At 40.8% G+C, this 24,407-nt stretch overlaps 3 protein-coding genes across 5 annotated transcripts in view; 2 read left to right on the forward strand and 1 right to left on the reverse strand.

Annotated features, from left to right (window-relative positions):
* PRKG1 (protein kinase cGMP-dependent 1) overlaps positions 1-24,407 on the reverse strand; it is a 1,113,305-nt gene that overhangs the window by 411,960 nt on the left and 676,938 nt on the right. The window lies entirely within an intron of this gene.
* Positions 157-4,084, forward strand: CSTF2T (cleavage stimulation factor subunit 2 tau variant). Of its 2 annotated transcripts, none has more exons than XM_084904048.1 (2): positions 157-1,880; positions 1,926-4,084. In XM_084904048.1, exons 1-2 carry the CDS (start codon positions 275-277, stop codon positions 2,258-2,260), a joined length of 1,941 nt encoding a protein of 646 aa, XP_084760174.1. In that variant the 5' UTR covers positions 157-274; the 3' UTR covers positions 2,261-4,084. The 2 variants fall into 2 exon arrangements, with proteins under 2 accessions (XP_084760174.1, XP_084760173.1); XM_084904047.1 differs by having other exon boundaries at positions 160-2,951; positions 2,984-4,084.
* LOC311632485 (acyl-CoA-binding protein-like) lies at positions 6,129-8,464 on the forward strand. The gene has a single exon (XM_084904049.1). The coding sequence runs from the start codon at positions 6,592-6,594 to the stop codon at positions 6,877-6,879; it is 288 nt and encodes a 95-aa protein (XP_084760175.1). The 5' UTR covers positions 6,129-6,591; the 3' UTR covers positions 6,880-8,464.

Here is a 24,407-nt window from a genome sequence, read left to right on the forward strand (position 1 = left end):
CGCCGGGAGCCTACCCAATAAGAGGCGAGAAAGGAATCGCGCGTTCAGATAACAAGTCACTTACAGAGTCGCGTAGACCCGGGGACCGAAAGCATGAACTAGTTTGGGGGAACGGACAAGCGCAGGTTTCGCGGGTGGGCGGAACCACTGTAGCGACCTTGTGAGGTTTCCACCCGGAAGGTAAGAGCCGCTTCCGCTGCTCAGCGGAAGTGTGGGTCGCCGAAGGACGACTCGCCGCCGGGATCCGCTCGCTGCTGGGTGCACAGTCGGAATCATGTCGAGTTTGTCGGTGAGAGACCCGGCCATGGATCGATCACTGCGTTCCGTGTTCGTGGGGAACATTCCGTACGAGGCAACCGAGGAGCAGCTGAAGGACATTTTTTCGGAGGTGGGTTCCGTGGTCAGTTTCCGGCTGGTGTACGACAGAGAGACGGGGAAACCCAAGGGCTATGGCTTCTGCGAGTACCAGGACCAGGAGACCGCGCTCAGTGCCATGCGGAACCTGAACGGGCGGGAGTTCAGCGGCCGAGCGCTCCGGGTGGACAATGCCGCCAGCGAAAAGAACAAGGAGGAGTTGAAGAGCTTAGGGCCTGTGGCGCCCATCATTGACTCACCCTACGGGGACCCCATAGATCCGGAGGATGCCCCCGAGTCCATCACCAGAGCGGTCGCTAGTCTCCCCCCGGAGCAGATGTTCGAGCTGATGAAGCAGATGAAACTGTGTGTCCAAAACAGTCACCAGGAAGCTCGAAACATGCTGCTTCAGAACCCGCAGCTGGCTTATGCGCTGTTGCAGGCGCAAGTGGTGATGAGAATCATGGACCCAGAGATTGCCCTGAAAATTCTGCATCGCAAGATACACGTTACACCCCTGATCCCGGGCAAATCTCAGCCTGTCTCTGGTCCTGTCGCTGGTCCTGGTCCTGGTCCTGTTCCTGTTCCGGGCCCTGGCCCTATCGCTGGCCCTGTCTCCGGCCCTGGCCCTGGCCCTGGGCTCTGCCCGGGACCTAATGTGATGCTCAACCAGCAGAATCCTCAGGCCCCTCAGCCTCAGCATCTGGCGAGAAGGCCTGTGAAAGACATTCCTCCTCTGATGCAGACCCCTATCCAGGGTGGAATTCCGGCCCCCGGGCCCATGCCAGCTGCAGTTCCTGGACCTGGTTCTTTAGCTCCCGGGGGAGCTCTGCAGCCCCAAGTTGGCATGCCGGTGGTTGGTCCTGTGCCTTTAGAGCGGGGGCAGATGCAGATGTCGGATCCCAGAGCGCCTATGCCACGTGGACCCATGACTGCTGGTGGACTGCCTCCCCGAGGGTTGTTGGGAGATGCTCCAAATGACCCACGCGGGGGGACTTTGCTCTCAGTCACCCACACTGGAGAAGTAGAACCCAGAGGCTACCTTGGGCCGCCTCATCAGGGTCCCCCCATGCACCATGGCCCTGGGCATGACAGCCGTGGCCCTTCCTCACATGAGATGAGGGGAGGGCCGATCACCGACCCCAGAATGCTCATGGGAGAGCCCAGAGGACCGATGATAGACCAAAGGGGGCTACCTCTGGATGGTAGAGGTGGTAGAGACGCTCGAGGGATGGAGAGCCGAGCCATGGAAACTGAGGTCTTGGAGGCACGAGTGATGGAGAGGAGAGGAATGGAGACCTGTGCCATGGAAGCCAGAGGCATGGAAGGAAGAGGCATGGATGGAAGAGGAATGGAGATACGGGGCCCTGGCCCCAGTTCAAGAGGCCCTATGGCCAGTGGGATCCAGGGTCCTGGTCCCATTAATATGGGGGCAGGTGGTCCACAGGGACCCAGGCAGGTCCCAAGCATGTCAGGGGTGGGGAATCCTGGAGCTGGCATGCAGGGAGCAGGCATGCAAGGGCCAGGTATGCAGGGAGCAGGCATGCAAGGGCCAGGCATGCAGGGAGCAGGCATGCAAGGGCCAGGCATGCAGGGAGCAGGCATGCAAGGGCCAGGCATGCAGGGAGCAGGTATGCAGGGAGCAGGCATGCAGGGAGCAGGCATGCAGGGAGCAGGTATGCAGGGAGGAGGCATGCAAGGGGCAGCAGGCAAGCAAAGTGGAGGCCAGCCTAGCAGTTTTAGCCCTGGGCAGAGCCAGGTAACTCCACAGGATCAAGAAAAGGCAGCTTTGATCATGCAGGTTCTTCAACTGACTGCAGATCAAATTGCCATGCTGCCTCCTGAGCAAAGGCAGAGTATCCTGATTTTAAAGGAACAAATCCAGAAATCTACTGGAGCTTCTTGAAATATAGTAATCCCAGAAAGTTTTTTTTTTTTTTCTTTTTTTCTTTTTTTTTTTTTTTCTTTTTAGCATGGAGAATGGGTGTAAAAAGCTGACTACTGCATCCCCACAGTTGAATGATTAGGGTTTATCTCCTAGCAGAACCTAATCTCATTTGTTTTTCCTGTCCCCCCCACCCCCCCAGTTTTCCTTTTTTATTTCTAATCGGGAGGGTGAGGAATAGGTCTGTTCACTTTAATTCGCTGTAAATATACAAAAATAACTCTGAAAGGGATACTATACCAAATAAGGTTTCAAATAATATGCAGCAATACTAAAAATGTGTACAATATGTTAACTTCTTTTAAAAACAATATTAAATAAAACAATGTGAAATCTTTACAAAAGACGAAAGGATGACCTGTTAAAATTGTAATTTACCAAGATAGTTTAAAATTTTTGTTTGTATAAGAAAACAAGTTTACCTCCAAAATATAAGATTCATTTTTTGGTAAGTCATTTAAAATACAAAAACCTATTTGGGGGGGCAATAGAAAGTTGTGTTAAGTTAAGCATTCTTTCAGAGTTTTGGAATTATTTAGAAATGTTAAGAGCTAACAGGATAAATCTAAACTTGTGGTATAGGGATTGTTGTGTTTTTGTTTTTTGTTTTTTTTATAAAGCTATGCTACCTGAGTATCAAAGAATGCATCTGGTGTGATGTTTCATTTATCTCACCTTTCAGAGGTTAGTGACATTCTGGCCTGACCTGAAAATGATATTTAACTTGGACAGTTCTAGGATTAACCAGGTTACTTAACTGTCCTCTGATAAGATTCAGTAAATCTCTCCATACCTTCCTATTTCTCAGTAACCTTTGAGCCCTAAATCTAAATCTGAGTTATTCTCTCACATCCTTCCCTAAAAGTCAGTATCTAGGGACCAGTTAATCTGAGTGAATTATAGACCACATTGGGCTTTTCATAAATGGTAAAGGGCTTCCTTCATGCAGTAAAAGCTTCTAGCTTTTTTATACAGATGCTTCTATCTGGTCAACCAGAAACAGGAATTAAAAATCTTAGTCTCAGCAATATTTAACATCACTTTTTGTTTTCTTATATCATCTAAGTCCATTTGTGTATCACCATCTTATCAAAATAATCCAATCCCAGGTAGGTAGGTAAAAATCTTGTAGCCTAAATTCTCTGCTTAGTGGTTGGTTATAAATTGCTTTTTATAAGGCATGAAGCCACTTAGTTCTAGTATAGGTACCACTGAGACATAGTTAAAAATCAGTAGAAAAGCGAGGCTTATCACATTTCCTTCAGCTACTACCTAACTTATTTTTAAGCCTTCAAATGTGGACATACAAAGTATAGCATCGACTACTAGTGTACAGAAGTATAAACGCCCAAATTACCAGGTGTTCTTACTCTGGAGAAAAACCAATAAAAACTAATATCTAGTTACAGAGGGGAAAATGTCATTTAATGCAAGGAGAGGACTGAAACTTGGAAATTATTTTTCCTTTGTAAGGTGTATACATCTTAAATGGGTATAAGGTTTTCATCCCTTTGCTGTTACACATTTTTTTACTGTTGTTTATACTGTTAACTTTTCTTGTGTATTCTATATGCTCCCCCTATATCGGAGGGAATAACTCCACCTGTGTGTGTGTGATAATTCTGTACACTACTCATTCACAGAGTTGGCTTGATTACTTTGAACTTATAGTTCCTTTATCCTAAAGTTTTCATTGAAGGACTAAATAAAAACCATTAAATGTTATGTTCTTTGCTGTAATAACATCTCTGCATTGTTAAGACGTAATAAAAAGAATGGACAATACCTGATGTTTATTTCTAATTACTGCATTGTTCAAGTGATCTTTTTTTGAGATATCCACAGGATCTGAATACCTTCCCCCCCCCCCCCCTTTAATTAAAAAGAACTAAATAAATTGTGGGGATGGATGGGAATCCCTTTCTTAGATTTATTATCTATATAGTTCCACAACTGAAATGCATTCTGTGGTTGGTATCCATAGCAACATCTTGGTGGACTCTCGGACATTAGACTTCCCTTTTATTTATGTTCCCCAGAGAGGACTCTTCCCTGTATCCCAAGATCACCTTATGGATATTTTCATTACTGACAGCACTTTCATATTGCAATGCACTATGTTAACTTTTACCTTCTACCCCTCAATCCCACTTCTAATAGGCCAGGAACTCTGCATGTAGACTGTCATTTCTGTAGCAAAAATCACAGGTGAGAAGAACAAACTTGGGCGGGGCGGCGGGGGGGGGGGGGGGAGACCCTCCATTAAGAGAACATAAATTTTCCCCAAAAAAGTGAAAAAGGGATTTAGATTGGATACAGACCAAATGAACTATAACCACTATTTGCATTAGAAAATAAACCAGAAGTAGACAGAAGCAATCTCCTTTACTTTTGGTAATAGGTTCTTCCTAATTCACTGCCTGGATGTCCCCAGTATTGAGGAATAGAGCCTCATTTCATTTTGATAGTGAAAAATGCAGGCAGTGTGTGTCTGCTACTATTAGTTTTAGTGCATAATGGTTAGTTACAACCCCTGGCATCCTGCATTTCCCAAATATGGATAGACTGCAAATGAAATCACAAATTCCTACTATAGTTGAAGATGGTGGATGAAACGCTGATTTGCAAATGCCTATTGAGCAGTATATGTTTCTTGGGAATAGGAAATTATCAGATTAATCATCTAGTACTTGTCCTCTTCTATTATTAACATCAAAATGTGTTTTAATGTTTCCTGATACCTTTGTCTCAGGACTATTTTGGGGTATTCAGTGAGATATAAGCAATGTGAATCTTGGGTGAAGGCTGGCAAATTCAAGTGATATATGACTTTTCAACTACGCATGTCAGAATTCTGGCAGAAAAGAAAAAAAAAAAAGGCCTTTAATCACAGCTTGCAAAGCTTTGGTTTTTCCATGCTGTGATAGGACATTAAGCACATAGAACCTAATTTCCTTTGGGGTGTCAGGCCTTTTTCTTAGATCTGATGAGGTCTATGGATAATTATGTGCCACAACCTACTGTGGCAGAGAAACTGAACTATCAGTCACATCTCAGCCTTTTCACAAAAGAATACTATGTTAGCCTCTCAATGCTTTACATTGTCAGCTAATCTAGACAGACTCCTAGTTGGAGCTTGCTTTTCTCATCAGTCCCTTGTCAAGAATGCTCAATAGTCAAACCCTAGCTGGTTTGGCTCAATGAATAGTGTTGGCCTGCCTACTGAAGGGTCCCAGGTTCAATTCTGGTCAAGGGCACATGCCTGGATTGCAGGCTCAATTTCTAGTAGGGGGCATGCAGGAGGCAGCCAATCAATGATTCTCATTGATGTTTCTATCTCTCCCTTCCTCTGAAATCAATAAAAATATATTAAAGAATGCTCATTAGTCAAAAATGATTTATTTTAAGGAAATCATTTCTATTAAATAGAAAAATTGTAATATTAAGCATCAGTGATTAGACAGTATGCTAGTACATTTCATATATGTGTGTATATATTTTTTTCCATAGTAACCATTGCTTTTGTATTTTTTTTTAATGTATTTTATTGATTTTTAATAGAGAGTAAGAGAGAGGGATAGAGAGTTAGAAACATCAATGAGAGAATCATCGATCAGCTGCCTCTTGCACAACCCCTACTGGGGATGTGGCTGCAACCAAGGTACATGTCCTTGACCGGAATTGAACCTGCGACCTTTCAGTCCATAGGCCAATGCTCTATCCACTGAGCCAAACCGGTTTCAGCTGCTTTTGTATTCTTTTTACATTTTTATCTTTGTTGTTTAAAGTATTACAAATGTCCCCTCTTTTCCCCCATCGATGCCCTCCACCCCACTCCTGTTCCTTTGGTCATGGTCAGAGGTTCACTGTGGTCCTAGAGGTGCATGCTGAGAGCCCAGCGGAAGATCCCTACCTATCAGAGGTAAATAAAGGAGACAGACCCTCTATTAGAAACCATATGGAAAAATGAGAAAACAAACAAAAATCCTGTTCCTTCACAGATAATTCAATGAACATCCGGCTTCATGGGAAACCTAACACAAAACACCATAGTTGACATTTCTGTTTGAGGAAATCACCTGAGTTTGCATTTAGTCTATATGTGTGACCTTTTTTTTTTTTTTTTTTTTTTCCAGGGGTGGAGAGGAAGCTATGCCAAATTGATTAGAAACAATACATTTATACCTAGTACACATTATCTCACGTCAAAAATTGGTTCGGCCAAGCCGTAAAAATTATCGCAGAACACCTGAATTGTTTTTGGCTACTTCTTCCTGCTCATCCCTGTCTTCATGAGCTCCTCCAAACCCAGCGCCAAGTCTCAGGCTGCCTTTGACAAAGCTGCTGAGGAAGTGAAGCGCCTCAAGAGCAAGCCAACGGACAATGAGCTGCTGTTCCTTTACAGCCACTACAAACAAGCCACTGTGGGGGACATAGATAAAGTGCGGCCCGGGATGCTGGACTTCAAGGGCCGGGCTAAGTGGGATGCATGGAATGAGCTGAAAGGAACTGCCAGGGAAGATGCCATGAAAGCTTACATCAGCAAAGTAGAAGAGCTAAAGCAAAAATACGGAATGTAGGGACTGGCTTTGGCTGCCAGCCCCACTTTCATCTACGTGGATAATTCGTGCCTTGTTTCTCTAATACCACGGATGAAGTGAAATAATGACATCAATCCTCTTCCTGAGCACTGTCCAGGATATGGCTCTAACAGGTTAAGAAGCTGAAATAAATAGCTACCTTGATGAGTAGTTTTTATCTATAGATCAATTGAAAAACAAACAAACAAACAAACAAAAAAACACCTGCATTTGTTACTTTAAGTAACAAAAACAAGCCTTAATTGTTTTTCCAATCCACAAATCTTATCATCATCTTGGTAAAATATATTACTGTCCAGTCAAGAATGTTACTGACTTCACACTGGGGCACTACACTTCCCTCTGTAAATGTCTCCATGACACTGAAATATTTCCTAAATGACCTCACACATCTTATCATGTAGTAGACAAACAGCAGAACTCCCGAAACCATCATCTTAGCTTGGTGCTTCCTTGAGAACTAAACCTTCAATAGAATTCTGCTGCTAAATATTTTTTTAACCTTATGTAAATCTTCCTATACTCCAAAAAGAAGGAATTGGTATAACAGGAGCAGTTAACAGTATCTGCCCAGCATTTGCTCTGTTGTTATTTTCAGTAGATTTATTGGAAATGGTAAAAACAACAACAACAACAAAAAAAAAACCTCTATACTGCAATTTGTGCCTTTAAACTTTGTACTTGAACCTGATCCTAAATAAGGGTACAGATTAACCAAACCAACATTTGTAAATTAAGCAAAATAGGATTTTCTTCCCATACGAAATGTTTAAGTGATTAAACATTTTTAGCAAACAATTTATATCCAATCAAGGTCTTTCAAATGGTGATTGTCAAAGCCTCATTGTGAGGCTATGCAGATGATCTTAGACCAGTCGTAGGCAAACTGTGGCTCTCCATCCACATGCGGCTCTTTGGCCCCTTGAGTGTGGCTCTTCCACAATATACCACTGCCTGGGCAAGTCTATTTTGAAGAAGTGGCGTTAGAAGAAGTTTAAGTTTAAAAAAATTGGCTCTCAAAAGAAATTTCAATTGTTGTGCTGTTGATATTTGGCTCTGTTGAGTTTGCTGACCACTGCCTTAGACCATGGGAACCTCTCATTGTTACATGAATTCATTCAGACTGCCTGTATTCTAGTTCTTAATGTGGGGCTTTGTTTGTATAGAGGGGAAACAAAACTTGCTTAAGTAGAATATTTTGTGAAGCGGAAGTGAGGTGACTTATAGAATCATTGATTGTTGGGGATTTTGTTGTCACTGTTTTCAGATAAACTCAATTTAGCAATTTCCTCCCTAATGAGTGCTTCTGCTGGGATATGCAAAATAGTTGAGCCTTGAGCAATAATAGCCTTGGTTTGAGAAGGGTCCTAAAACTGCCCCTTCTGAGGAAGAGAGCTGGGTAATCTTGAGGGGTGGAGAAAAGAGGCTTCATCTCCAGTCCAATCTCTTTCACCCAGCCTCACAAGGAGAGGGAAGACTGAAGAGCTGGCCAGTGACACAGCCAGACCAACCAGCCTTTCCCCCTTTTCTCCCCATTAAGAGTACATTTGTGCAGTACCATCACTTTCCAACTCTGATAGGAGGTCAGTTTCACAAGCCTGCCCATGATATCACTCTGCTTTAAGAAGGGAGCAGTAGAACAGTTTCACACTGGGGACTGGATGTGAAGGAACATTAGGCACCATTTCCACAGAGTGAGGGAGTTCATCACAGGTCTATAGAGAGGTGATTTGTAGGCAACAGTGAAAGATGGATAAAATCAACCTTTTGTCCTTAACTTTTTCTTTTTCTTCCATGAACCAACTAAATGGAGGATATGGTTGACCAGCGAGAAAAAGACCACACACTTGAATGGACATACTTATATGGAATAACAATAGATTGTTTGTAAGAATTCTATAGGATCCTCACCCTGACAAATATGGCTCAGTGACTTGGAGCCCCGTCCTGTACACCAAAAAGGTGATGGGTTCAATTCCCCATCAGAGCACATAGGTTTTGGGTCCCATCCCGGGTATACGTAGGGGTGCATTTTGGAGGCAACAGATCAGACTTACTCTTTCTTTTCTTTCTCTCTCTTTCTCTCTCTCCTCCCCACACACTCACTCTCTCAAATCAATTTTTAAAAAAATCTATAAAAGTAAATATGTTCTTCTGTATAATTCTGGTTAACATCTAATTTAAATGATCATGTGACCTATTTTCCCCGTGACCTATTTTTGCATTTGTATCAATATATAACATATATATTATAAAATTTAGCCACTTTTAAATATATGATTTAGTGGTTTTTAACACACTCTGAGTTGTGCACCATTAACACAATTTAAATTTAGAACATATTCTTCACCCACAAAAGAATCCTGCACTCATTAGCATTTACCCCCCCCACTCTCTTTTCCCCCCCACTTTGGCCCTAGGCAACCACTGATCTGCTTTCTGTCTCTTTAGATATTATGGATATTTCATATAAGGTGAATACTACAATATGTTTTTGTATGTGTGTGAATAGCTTCTTTCACTTAGCATGTTTTTTAAGATTCATATACTGCATTACTTTATTCCTTCATATTGCCAAATAATATTCCATTGTATGGATATAGGACTTTATCCATTCACTAGTTGATATTTATATTATTTTACTTTGTGGCTATTATGAATGGTGCTATTAACATCTGTATACAAGATTTTGTGTGCCTTTATATTTCATTTCTCTTGGACATATATACAATTCCTAGGAGAGGAATTGCATATGATAAAAACTACTTCCCAAAGTGACTGCACCATTTCACATCCCCTTAACAATGAATGCGGGTCCAGTTTCTCCATGTCTTCATCAATTTCTTGTTAATTTCTTCTTGATTATATCTATGTGTGTGTGTGTGTGAACTGGTATCTTCTTGTACTTTTGATTTGCACTTCCTGATGGCTGGGGATATTCAACATCTTTGCATATGCTTACTGGCATTTTGTATATCTTCTTTGAAGAAATGTATGTTCCCTGTTTTCTGCTTATTATAAATAACATGGTTTGTAAATTCAAAGTTTCTAAGTGGATAATCAGATGTCCAAGTCTCTAAAACATGAAAGAAATTCATTCTTTTGTGATTTAAGAACTGACCTGAACTAGGAGGAGTCAATTGCAGTCCTAGAAGTGAGGGTTTTCAAATATATCCTAATACCCTTTGGAAATAGCAGGGAATACTTTTCATGGTTTATGCACATCAGTGGGGTTCAGGACACTCTTCCCCAACATATGGCACCTTGGCATACTGTATACTTTACATTGAAGAAGTTTGGGGGGAAAATAGCAGAAGCAGAAAGGTCACTCTGACTGTCTCCTGTCCATCTTCCCTGAAACAGAAAGGAGCATGCTTATCTCTGACCATAAAGGAATGCTCCCAAAGAATCTTGGTAAACAGGTCCTGCTAAATTTTCCCAGTTCATTATAATCACCCTATACTCCTTCAGGTATAATATCTCTCCCCCATTGTGCCTCTTCATCCAACCTAGCATAGAAGTACTCAGGCCTGCTTCCTCAGGCCTTCCTGTCCTGGCGGAGGCTCCTGTGTCATGCAAAATTTACAGGAAATAAATTTGGTTATGTGTCCCTTTCTTCCCATTAATCTGCCTTTGTCAGTTTAATTTTCAGACTCAGCCAGGGAGCCTAGGAGAGTGCAGGAAAACTGGTTTCTCCCCTACGTTATAAAGATGCTAGTTGAACCTGAAGGGAAAAGATGTGCTTTTCCAGGGAAGCAATGCAGGGTTGTTATAAAGAGCCCATCTGCCAGTTTTCAAATTCTGACTCTGCTAGTACTACCAGTGGGACCCATTTCTAGGCTTCACTTTCAAAATCTGTACACTGAGCCAACTATCTCCTAAGGCAGGGGTCTTCAAACTATGGCCCGCGAGCCACATGCGACCCGCAGAGGAGTCTGATCCGGCCCGCCAGGTTTTTTGGGCAGTGAGCGCAGCCGAGGTGTTACAGTAGGAATTAGTAGTTCATATAGTCCGGCCCTCCAGCTCTCTGAGGGACCGTGATCTGGCCCCCACTTTAAAAAGTTTGAAGACCCCTGTGACCTAAGGTAATGGAGAGCATTGTTTGGTAATGTGCTTTGCATCACGTCAACACATAATAAGTTCTCCATATGTGATATGTGTTAGATATTGCTGTTATTCCTTAAAACATAAAGATGTGGCCCTAACTGGCTTGGCTCAGTGGATAGTGTCAGCATATGGACTGAAGGGTCCCAGGTTTGATTCAAGCCAAGGACACATGCCCAGGTTGTGGGTTCAATCCCCATTAGGGGGTGTGCAGAAGGAAGCTAGTCAAGGATTCTCTCTCATCATTGATGTTTTTATATCTCTCTCCCTCTCCCTTGCTCTCTAAAATAAAATAAAATAAAATAAAATAAAATAAAGCTGTGGAAACAGAAGCCATAAGAGCAATATGAAAACATGAGCCAGCTATTTATTGCTCTCTGCATGCTGAAAGAAAGAGAGAAATAGAGGATGAACAGAATCAGCTCAACTATGAGGACTCACACCTCATCGGAAAGAACCCCTGAGAGAAGGAGGGGTTTAAAGATAGAGATCATAGAAAGGGAAAGAAAACTATTACCTCTCTCCTTTACCACTTTTCTTATGTAGTAAAGCTGTATTTTGTACAAGAAGAAATATAATACAAAGTTCACAATGGTGAAGGCAATCTTCTGTAGAAAAAAAAACCCCTCTAACAGCCAATTCTGTTTGACCCAAGAGATTGCAAACTCCCTAAATCCTCTGAAATGCTATCAAAGTTTTATCTAGCTTAAACTTTTATGGCTTGTATATTTCAATTTCTGGTAGCTTTATCTAGTACAATAAAGGACAGATTTTCTAAACGTGTTTCCTTTTACCTAAAGCAAACTTTAATAACTATATAAAAAAGTTTGAGAAAATATTTGTACGATTTGTTGCGATTTTATATATAGGGCACAAGTATCTTAAATGTTTATTTTATGAAGGAAGTATTCTTTCACAGCTTAGTCCTCCATGCTTTCAAAGATGGTATACATCAAGCTAGACTATGGATTAAGTTTCAAAATAAATGCACCAAAATATTATGATTTAATTAATTCTCATATAGTATTTTGTGTTTTACACATATCTAGTTTTTCTGAGTCTGACTTAAGAGAGTTAATTCAATACTGAATTACATTGAAATGTAAAGTTACAGAATTTTTTTTAGGGGGGTGGAATGCAAACTTTATTCAGGAACTCAATGAGTAGCATTTAAAAAAATGTTTTTATTGATTTTAGAGAGAGGAAGGGATAGATAGAAGCATCAATGAGGAGAGAGAATCACTAATCGCTGCCTATCAGGGATTGAGTCTGCAACCTGAGATGTGCCTTGATTGGGAATCATACCATGACCTCCTGGTTCTTGGGTCGATGCTCAACCAGTGAGCCATACCAGCCGAGCAATGAGTATCATATTTTTACATTCACACGATATTAATTTAGCTAACAATTTTTGGATTTTATAAGGAGATTTATGTAAAACTATTCATCATGTTTTGGAGAGTATTTACTTATGACTACTGTATTTCTGCTCAAAATTTCACTAATAAGAAAGTAATATGCAAATTAAACATCACTCTGCTACACCCATAAGCCAAGTCCACAAACCACGCCCACCAGGCAATAAGAGCGAGTATGCAAATTAACCCCAACCAAGATGGCTGTGGCCACAGAGAACAGTTGAGAGGCTTGGGTTTCCCTGGCAATGAAAGAAGCCAAACTTTCCACCTGCCCTGGCCGGCCTAGGCCTCTACTCAAGGATACAAAGTTTCAATTATAGAAGGTAAAAAAATCCAAACAGAAATGGCTGCAGCCAAGGAGCAAGCAGGAGGCTTGGCTCCACTCCAGGCCACAAAGTTTCAATTAGAGAAGGTAAATAAATTCCAGATACCAGGGCCTCCATTTGGGTCACCAGGGGCGTGGCTGGCCTGTAAACCACCCTAGACCCCTGGCCAAGGCCACCCCACACCCAAGGGAACCCCCACCCTGATCGAGAACACCCTTCAGGGCAAACCAGCTAGCCCCCACCCATGCACCAGGCCTCTGTCCTATCTAATAAAAGAGTAATATGCAGATTGACCATCACTCCAACACACAAGATGGCTGCCCCCATGTGGTCAAATATTCTGCCCCTATGTGGACACAAGATGGCCAGCAGGGGAGGGGAGTTGGGAGGAACCAGGCCTGCAAGAGAGGGCAGTTGAGAGGGATCAGGTCTGCAAGGGAGGGCAGTTTGAGCCGACCAACCTTGCAGGGGAGGGAATTAGGGGTGACCAGGCCATAGAGAAGGGAAGTTGGGGGCAAACAGGCTGGCAGGGGAGCAATTAGACATCAATCAGGCTGGCATGGGAGTGGTTAGGGGCTGATCAGGCTGGTAGGCAGACGCAATTAGGGGCAATCAGGAAGGCAGGCAGGCGAGCAGTTGGGAGCCAGCAGTCCTGGAATGTGAGAGGGATGTCCTAGATTGGAGAGGGTGCAGGTTGGGCTGAGGTACATCCTCTCCCACCCCATGCATTAATTTTGTGCACCGGGCCTCTAGTAAAATATAAATGCAAAACAGGTAATTTTCCATTTTATAAACCAGTTACTATAAAATTAATTTAAATATAACATTCCATATCCATGTTTTCAATACGGCAGCCACTAACCATAAGTGGCTATTGAAAACAACGTGTGGTGCAATTTTAAGATATATTCACTTTTATTTAATTAATTGATTAGCTGCCATATGTGGCCAATAGCTAATATATTGGATAGCACATAGAGGAAGGAGGTATTTTAAGGCTGGATGTCACTTGAGGTCTTGGTTCAAATTCATAGGTCAATCAACTGACTAGTTATTTCCATCACTAGTTTGCAGTATTAATAGCATCATTAAAACTCCCAGTCCAGTGTTAGTGTCCATGTACTTAAAGAAATATACCATTTCATTCTTAATAGATTCTTGTACAATATGCAGTACTCAGAAGACGAGAAATACAAGTGCAACTAGCTCATTGTATTCATTTATTCTTTTAGTGGGCTTTTATCTAATCCCCACCACATGCCAGGCAATAATGATTCAGAACAACTGGAAAGGGCCCTGCCACCATTAGCTGTTTATATGTTCAGGGTCTACTTCGTCCCAGGTATTCTGAGAATTGCTTTGCCCTGGAGGAGGGTGTAGACAGACTAGAGAGGAGAACCCCCAGTAGGAGGCAGTGCAGAGTACTCCAGCACTGCTGTGCTGTAGCAGCACAAGTAAAAGCATAAGTAAGTGCTTAGAGGAGTTTTCTGGATCAGAACTTGGTTTTGAAGACCAAGAAGAGTTAGTGAAGAGCTGTTCTGGGCAGAGGATTTGTATGAACCAAGACCTTGGAATGAACCTGCAACCCAGGAACATACCCTAGCATAGTGTTCTCAGAGAGCTAGTCAATTGTTTGGTTTGGTGAGGAAGGGAGTATGCAGTAGTAGGAGTTAAGGCAGGGCCTGGCTTCTCAATGCTTTAAAAGGTAAGTTTAAGAATTTGATCTTTGTGCTGAAAGATTTAGGGATAAACTAAAGGGCTTTAGGAAGGAAAGTTGTTGAAGAAAGGGAAATATATTTGAGAAAGATTTTTCAGAAAGAGACCAATTATGTTTTAAAAAAAAAAAAATCACAGGAATCCAGGTGGAAAAGACCTTTGGGGCTCAAAATAATTCCCAAGTGAGATCTTCATGAGACCTAATAGAGAATGGCTTCTGTTTGTTTGTTTTATTGATTGATTGTTTTTTGTTTGTTTGTTTGTATTTTGAGAGAGAGAAATCAGTTTGTTGTTCCACTTATTTATGCGTTCACTGTTTGCTTCTTGTAGTGCCCTGACCACAGATTGAGCCCACAACCTTGATATATTGGATGACAGTCTAACCAACTGAGCTACCTAGCCTGGGCTTGTTTTTAGAGTAAGACATTTAGCAATTCTATCCAGTAGGAAAAAGACAAAAATAAATAAAAATAAAGACAAAATCAATAGGTCACTGCTTAGGCACTCTGCCTGTAAAACAGAGCCTTGTGCAGAGACCACTGACTCAGAACTGCACGTAAAATATACTTACAACTTAATAAGTTAGATTTTCACCAGATATACAGCAACAAAACATTTTTTTGTTTTTTGTTAATCCTCTCCTGAAGATATTTTTTCCCCTTCATTGGTTTTTAGAGTGAAGGATGGAGGGAGAAATATCAATGTGAGAGAGACAAATAGATTGGTTGCCTCCCACACATATCTCAACCAGGACTAAGGATCAAACCTGCAACTCAGATACATGCCCTTGACTGGAATTGAACCTGTGGCTCTTTGGTCTGTGGGCCGGTGCTCTAACCACTGAGAGAAACTAACCAGGACAGAAGAAAGACATTCGTAAGAAAGAATATGAGAGAAGAATAAGATCTAACTATCAGAAACCTTATCTTCAGCATTGTGTTTCCAAAATCTACAATAATACTTAGCCCAGTACCATGTACTCAATAAATACTTGTTAATATTCATAAATACCAATAAATGAATGTATCATAAAAATCAGGCAGAAGAATTAGGAGAATATTTAGATTATAGTTCACCATACTCATCCCACAAATCATGAGCACATTTTATCCCAAGAAATGATGGATGCCCATCTTGCAGTTCTTGAGAAGTGTGAAATGATGGATGCTCATCTAGTCACTGTATCAGACTTGACCATACTAGACACACCTAGATCCATTTTCTGGAGCTCTAAGGCTCTTGTGCCTGCAGCCTGAATAAGCTGCCTCCAAACAAGAAATTTATCCATTATACTAGAGGCCCAGTGCATGAAATTCATGCATGGGTATGGTCCCTAGGCTTGCCCAGGGATCAGGGCTAATTGAGGCCTTCTGGCTGCCAGCCAGGGCCTCCCTTCCTTGGCTGCCTTCATTCTGTGCTGCCCCTGGTGGTCAGTGTACTTCATAGTGAGCGACCAAACTTCCTGTCTCTCCATCAAACTCCTGAGTTGACAATTTGCACACTAGGCTTATACGATATATATAGTTAGATAGATATAGATATAGATGATATATAGATAGATATAGATATAGATATAGATATAGATATAGATATAGATATAGATATAGATATAGATATAGATATAGATAGATATAGATTTAGATATAGATATAGATATAGATATAGATATAGATATAGATATAGATATAGATATAGATATAAATAGATGGCCTTTTTTTTTCTGGTGAATGTGAAACAAATAAAATCTATGAAATCCTTTTCTTATGCAATGTCACCTCTTCCTAGAAAACAATGCAATCTGCATTACAGCCTGGGCCTCATCCCCAGAGATCCAGATTCTAATAGATTTGGGATGAGATGGTGGTGGTGATGGTGTGTCCTAAGAACTTTTTCACTTTTATTGATTTAATATATTATTTTTAAAATCCTAATCCCATCCACATTAGACAATTCGAAATGTGTGAATGCCACAAAAGTAATTATTCCCTCCAGTAAAGGTGAAATGCACAGATAATCTAATTGCTTTTGTCAGAGGCCTTCCCAGACCCTCCCTATTAGTGGCTTCTTGTGCCAGTTGCTGGCAGAGCCTCGGAAGGTCAAGATCAGCGTGTGAAGCTGGCTGCCGAGGTGTTGCCCTTTATATTCGCTAGATTGTTTTTAAGCTGAATTTTGAGAACATGCTGAGAGAGCAAGACCCATTTCTTCATGAATGCACTCAGCTCTTTGCTGTCTAATGAATGTCATAGCAAACTGTTACAGCTAACTGTGCCAACAGTGAGAACAAAAGCCCGCTCCCTGATCTGTAATTCTCTCTACTTTCTTCTTTACTCAACTCACCAAAAAGGCTGTGACATCTGCCCAGACCTTAGGATGCAAGATTAAAAAAAAAAAAAAAAAAAAAAAAAAAAAAAAAAAAAATCTCCTATCAGAGAGTTTGATCATGATACAGAAATATGGGATATTCTTTGTCCTTTGCTCACCTACAGTCTTGCCCAATTTCCTCTTTTTCCAATTGGCAAGTTAGGGCTTTATTAAAGATGTATTTAACATACACATAAATATTGAGGTCATTTTTCTATCAGAAGCTAGCGGCTCTCTGAGAATAAACAAATGCTGAGATCCCAGGTTCTGCCCCAAAGACTGGCATTACCCATGGACACTGTAGCCACTGAGTCCAATTACAGGTAAGGTGGGGACTTCTGCAAGCTGAGAGAGGTACAGTTCCTGCCATAGGAGCCTAAGTTGTTGCTTTCTCAGAGCCACTGGTGAGTGTATTGATTAAGATACAAAATCCTCAGAGTTCTGTTTTGGCACACTGGTTCCTGAAAATGCACTCTGCCCTTCTAAACAATAAAAATAAAATACCAAAACCTTTACACACTGCAATTGTAAAGAAGGGGCAGTTGAATAATATATTCTTCCCAAAAGCACTTCCATTTTAAAATCTAAAAAAAATGTCTTGAGAGATATAATCAGCAGGAATACCTATAAATATTCATCCAATAAATAAAATGCACAATAATGTGCATAACAACCAGCCACCCAGAAGCCTATCCACAGTAGGGTAGACTTGTTGTAGTGTATTCATTTAATGGAATTATAGACAGAAGAAGCAATAAAATAAACATAACCAGGCACACCAACACACCTATCAGAAACATAATGAGCCAAAGAAGCCAGGCATAAAAACTCATGTCTGTGGGCAAAACAGGGGCCACATGCTATACCTGGAAAGCTCCGGGGAGGCCTGAGTGGTGGTCTTACAAACTCAGAAACCTGAAGGAGCCACATAGGATGGTCCTAACGGAAAGCAAGTCATGGCAGGTAGTCATGTCCTAGGCTGGTATCTCCCTTGACAAAGGTCAATCTTTACCTTAACTGAGACTGTGTATAGTCTTTGTGCATCCAAGATAATATCTTTGGAATGTCAGCCTAATCTCCCTTTTCCAAGTCCCTCAGGGTACAATCTGCCACCAGTGCAGGGGACCACGGCCCCCTCATTGTTATCTAGTTCTTCTGCTCACCATCTCTATGTGCTGCAAATGTTAACTGTTAACTACCCTGTACCCCCCCAATGTAAAAGAAGAAAGAAGCATACGTCTGTTTGGTTTACCTTTTATCCAACTTCAGAGAGCATTAAGCTCTGCTTTCTCCCACCTCCCTAATCTATCACAGTGGATTTCCTTCAAACCCTTTCCATCTCCCCCTTGACTCTGATATATAAAATAAGTGGTAAAACTGCCATTTTCCAGAGCATTTTCTCAATCCTTTGAGATTTTCCTTCCCAGCAATTGTTGTCAGTTTGGCTCAAATAAACTCAATTCCATACAGGTTGGGATGTTTCTCACGTTGACATATTGAATTATTCCATTTCAAGAATAGGACAATATAATCTATGGTGGAAGGAGTCGGGATAGTGGCTACTTCTGAGAAGAAAGGGAGAGACAATTATTGGGAGGGGGCACATAAAGGGGTTTGAGAGCATAAAATGGTGGAAGCTACGCAGGTGAGTTCACTTGGTAATATATATATATTAAATATATGTGTATATATAGTTAATTCTCTGAGGAGAGAAAGAGAGAGAGAGAGAGAGAGAGAGAGAGAGAGAGAGAGAGAGAGAGAGAGAGAGAGAGAGAGAGAGAGAGATTATATTCAGAAGGAACCTGCAATATGGATATGTGCCCTGACTGGGAATTGAACCAGAAACCTTTCGGTGCACAAGATGATGCTCAACCAACTGAGCCACTGTGGCCGGGCTCACTTTGTAATATTTAATTGAGCTGCATGCTTATGATTTGTGTAGTTTTCAGCATTTTATATCTTAATAAAAAAGTTTTAAATTACTTTGAAGCTCATTTATTTTAGAATGATTATTTAATTACATTTGCCTTGAATCAATGTCAGGAGATAAGAAAAAGAGAATAGACAATTTAGATTAATGAGACACCTGCTATTACTTTAAAGTAGTTGCTGCCACATAAATTTCTTCAGCAAACTGTTTCCGGCTCAGTTGTGACCACAGTAAACAGTGCAACCGTGTCAGGCATAAAAAAAAAAAAAAATCAGCATTTGTACATTTTTACATTGAGCAATCTTATGTTTTTAGCAGATAACACAGTTCAAGAAGGAAAATGTAGGTAGACTCCTTTTCAGAATAAGAGTCTGTTGCAGCCTCTTTTCCTTTGCTCTCCTGACTGCTTTTGGGCCATTCTTTACTCAGGTGCTTAGGTACTAGTTAGGGAATCTGACAGACCCTGCCATTCCATAAAGAAAAGTAACCTTGCAGTAACCAACCTGCTTTTTTATTTATCTATTTATTTATTTATTTTTTAATTTTCCTGTACAACTCCCTTTTCCTGCTCCCTTCTGCCTATAAAAATCCTCCATTTGCACAGCTCCTTTCTACCTGTTGGATGGAATGCTGCCCTATTCAAATTGATTTTTGCTCAAATAAACTCTTAAAATTATAATATGCCTTAGTTTCTCTTTTAACAACCCAAGTTAGCAACCTTACATATCTATAGAGAGGAAACAGAAGGTGAGGGCTAAAAGCAATAGAGAAGAGAACCAGAAAGTCTTTGCCTTGGTAGATGATGCCTTGACCTGCATAAAATTGCAATTTTACTTCATTTTATTTGTTATGTACAGAAATTAGTCTTTCTCAACAAGGTCAGCAAGACATGCCTCCATCACTCATATCTTACCCATTTCTACTGCGGCAACATAAGTATCCTAGCTTACCAAATCACAAGTATTTTCTGTCATCTCCCCAATAGTTTAGAACACAGTGAACTTAATAGAACAGTGACCTTTTAAGCCACTTTTATGGATTCTGGGGCAGTGTTATGATTCACATGCTCTCTAGCAGTAAGACTGATGTCCCAGCGATGTCTGAAGGATTAAAGCTATAAGTGAGCTCGAGAATTTCTTATAAATTTTTTCCTCACTGAAAACAATTCTGTTTTTCTCTCAAAGTGAAATATACTAGTCTACTCACTTTTAGACACTTAAGAAACATTTACTTCACACACACAGACACACAGACACATACAGACACACACACAGTGAATAAACTTATAGACAACCCTGCATTAAATTTCCCATTTCTTCAACTCTAAAATCTCCTCACCATCTATTTAATTCACATACTAGCACAAATGCATCAGGATATATCTGGAATCAACATGGAAAAGGAATTTGCCAGTTTCCAAGTAGGAAAGGCAATATGACAGAATTATTACTACCCAGCCAGGTTAATTATATATATAAATGTTTTTATTGATTTTTAGAGAGAGAGGAAGGGAGGTGGATAGAGAGAAACATCATCAATCAGCTGCCTTTTGCACATCCCCCACTGAGGATCGAGCCTACAACCAGGCCTGTGTCCTGCCCAGGAACGGAACTGGTGACCTCTTGCTTCGTAAGTTGATGCTTAACCACTGAGCCAAACCAACCAGGCTAATTATATTTTTTAGCTATGCTAGAATGTAACTGGTTAATCCACACTGTCACTTTGATTTATTTACATTGGGAGTAGTACTTGCAGTTAAATTTCAACATACATTTGTATCCCTAATCATCTTTTCAAATGTCTCCAAGAAGATTACAGCTAAATAGTGTTGAGATACAAAGTTATTCCTTATTCAAAAGACTGCCTGTCATTTACCAGACAGCATAAGTGACGGCAGTAAAAACAACCAAATTTCTCAGAAAGTATCACCAACTTTTCAAAGTAAAAAGAGGTTGGTATAAATCAAGTTATACATCCTGATTAGCCCCCCAGTCAGGAGCTAAACATCTGTCACAAACTTCCAGCTCACCTTTAAGAGAGGCTATTTAAATTCTAGCATTGCATATTTTAATTAAGGTAACAAATGAAATAACAAATTGAACTAAATAGGAAAATAGAGCAATATTTCTCTCTATAGTCTTGTTAACTCTTTAGGCACTAAATGACTGATAGCACATTTCAGTTTATAAAAACCAGCATATCACATGGATATTCTGAATAGTTGCTTATGGTTAAAATATCTCTATATCTATATAAAAGCCTAAGTGACCGTTATTACCGAATGACCGAACAACTGGTCAACCAGTCGCTATGATGTGCACTGACCACCAGGGGGGAGGGGGAGGGGGCAAATGCTCAACGCAAGAGCTGCCCCCTGTGGCCAGTGCGCTCCCACAGCCAACCTCCCATGGTGGGCCAACCTCTCACAACCCCTCCCCGCCCCCCACCAGCCGGCTCCCATAGGCCTGATAGAACTGGGCGAGACGGCCCTGATTGGCCACAATTGCCCCCCAGCCTGAGGGACTCCACCCATGCATGAATTTGTGCACCAGGCCTCTAGAGTTAAAATAAATGATTAGACTTCAAGTGTTAAACACATCTATTCCAAATTTTGATGACTATAAGACCAACAAAAGTGGTATTCAATTGGATAAATATATGTATATTTCTATTTCTGATGGACCATATATACTAAAAAACACACTTACAACCATACATGAATAAAGTAAAAATCCTTCAAAAACAGAGATTAACCAAAGGTATTGCCTATGGACACACACAGCAGTAAAATGGATAGTTTGAGACCATACAAATATCTTGTGTGCGTTTTTAACACAATTTAAAAAATTGCATTTGATATTTGACCAGTAATTTCACCATCAATGATTCTAACTAGTAACAATTATTACCGTGATTTGCCAAAATATCAATATAAATTTTTTATTTCTACCATTACTTTTATATTCATTAATTAGAATTCCATAAGAAAGCTGTTTTTTTTCCTTCTGTTTATTCAATTATTTATTGATGTCCAGATGGACTCCTGGATATTATTTGATGTTGTGGGTTAGAACTCATTATTATCATTATTTATTTTGTCACTCGATTGTCTAAGATTTGGTCCTTGGCAGCTCTTTCAAGTTGGCTTCTATATTCTTCCAGATTGCACTGCCACTTTCCAAGCATGTCTTAGTTTCTGGCAGGAGGAGAGATGTCAGGGCTCTCTTGGACTTTCTCTACATTGGTGCTGAAGCAAATATTTCTCCAGCTAACCATGACTCCCTTTATTGGAGCACAGTGTTGAGAAACAAAAATCTGGGGGGCTAGACATACTTTTGCTATAACCCTGCATATTTTAAGAAATATAAATAAAATTATATCCTTTTTCCCCATTTTTCAGGGCCGGCTGTGATGGAAATAATTGGAATGATGACTGTCAACAGTCACAGAGCAGAATTCATCCAGTTGTAACTTTTGGTTGAATCCAGGGACAATATTTGTGCCTGTGCTCTGTGCTGGCCTAGAAACACTGGGTAATCTGCTCTTGTCACTTGACTAAATGAAACACATAATGAAATCTAGGACATGCTCACAGTTCATTTCCGTGGAGCCAGCATAACATCTTCTATGCCCAGAATAAGTAAGCAAACAAGTAAGCAAACAAACAAAACACCTAAGTGCTAAACTATAACAAGTGGCACAAAATTTGACAGATACTCAACCTTATTCTACACTAGAGGCCCAGTGCACAAAATTTGTGCACTGGGTGGTGGTGGGGGGGGGGTGTCCCCTCAGCCTGGCCTGCGCGCTCATGCAGTCGGGGAGCCCTTGGGGGATGTCCAACTGCTGGCTTAGGCTGCTGCCCTAAGCCAGCAGTCAGACATCCTTAGCGCTGCCATGGAGGCAGGAGAAGCTCCCACTGCTATCACTGGGCTTGACAGCTGTGAGCCTGGCTCAGAGCTTCTGGCTAAGAGTGTCTGCCCTCTGGTGGTCAATGGGCATCATAGCAACTGGTCATTCTGCCGTTCGGTTGAATCGCATATTAGCCCTTTATTATATAGGATAGTTCCCAATTCAGCCCTGAGTCAGAAGACAGCATGCTAATTTAAAATCATCAACCCTTCTGACATCGTTTCCTCCAGGATGGACTCTTAAGTTTTCTGTGCCAGAGTCTGGGCTCCAGCTCGCTGACTGTAGACACAATGCTCTTTCCTCGCAATAGCTACAAGCAGAAAAAATTGTAGCACATTTGAAATTTAAATGACCTCAAGCAATGTGTTGACCTAAATTTTCTGTCAGTGATTTAAGAGGCATTCAGTGGCTCCAGGCAGGAACAAAAAGAGAGCTGAAACATTCTCCCCATGGATAATCGCAAGCAACTTCAGGCCAGATTTTGTCTTCAGGTCTCTGCACATAACTCAGTAACGTTTTCATCTTGGGGAAATCAACGGGGATCTCTGCACCGTGAACACAGTATTGAGCTCACAACAGTCGGTGCTTAGGAAAAGACAGATGACGCCAGAGCTAGAGGTCTTTGAAAGATTCGGTAAACAGAAAATAGTACTTTGGAGATATGCAGGGAAGACAAATAAATCTTAATACATTTGAGGAGCACAGAAATACAAATAGCACATGGCCAGGAAGCCTAGCTGAATAAAATCAATACTCAGAGGGACGGTGCTAGGATGCTCAATAAGAAGAGGGCTTCTACCCTGGAATCCTTAAAAAGAAAAGAAAACCTAAGCTCCAACAACATGGCTTGTATAATGTTGAAATGCTACTCATTTTTTTTTTTTATCCTCAACAAAGAGTTTTGCCTGTATCTGTATCAGCCATAGAATTCTGAGTATCATGACTTTACACTATTAAAACACCTGATTTACACATTCCAAGTTAGCATGAAAAAGGCATCCTCAGTTCTAAACAAAAGAATAAAGGCAGGACATATCTTTAAAAAAGAATGTCTTCCTGCTATTCTACTTTGATATCATTTTTTAAGGGAACTATATACTAGATAATGTACTTGAAAAGTAAAAGAAATTTGTCAGACACATTCATAAGGAATGCGGTTGTTATTTCCCGAAGCAAAGCAATTGACTTTCGTGGATTCTTGAAAAACAATATGCATCAGTAGGTATACTGTAAATATTATTGATACACTGGAAGTATATTGGTATAGAATTAATTATACTTTGCAGTGTTGAGTTCTTAGATATTGTTTTTGTTGATAACAGAAACGAATAGAAATGAATTTTCACATGAGTTCCACTGAATTGTATTTATCAGTAGCTTATAAATAGCCTGCCAAGGGCCCATAAACTCTGTGTCTGCTGAAATATCTAAGTAACAATTGCATCTGCTCTGTGGGTGGATTTATAATATGAAGTATTGTCCCAGCAAAGCACCGAACTAGCCGATATTTCACTTCGAGGCTAAGAACCATTTATAGCTCATTATTCCACTGCAGTGCTTCTTGGAGGAGGAGTAAAAGGTGATCTGTCCACAACACAGCTCTCAAGTAAGTTAAGCAGAAGGGAACAGAGAGAAGGCTACTCATTTATATTAAACTTATGCTGCAAGAATTCACTTGCTGTTGCCCAACAAACTACTAGAAAACCTTAAAAAACTGCGTTTCCATTTAATTACCAGCCA

Source organism: Pipistrellus hanaki, assembly GCF_964339955.1.
Source record: "Pipistrellus hanaki genome assembly, chromosome: 14".
In the NCBI taxonomy this organism is placed as follows: Eukaryota; Metazoa; Chordata; class Mammalia; order Chiroptera; family Vespertilionidae; genus Pipistrellus; species Pipistrellus hanaki.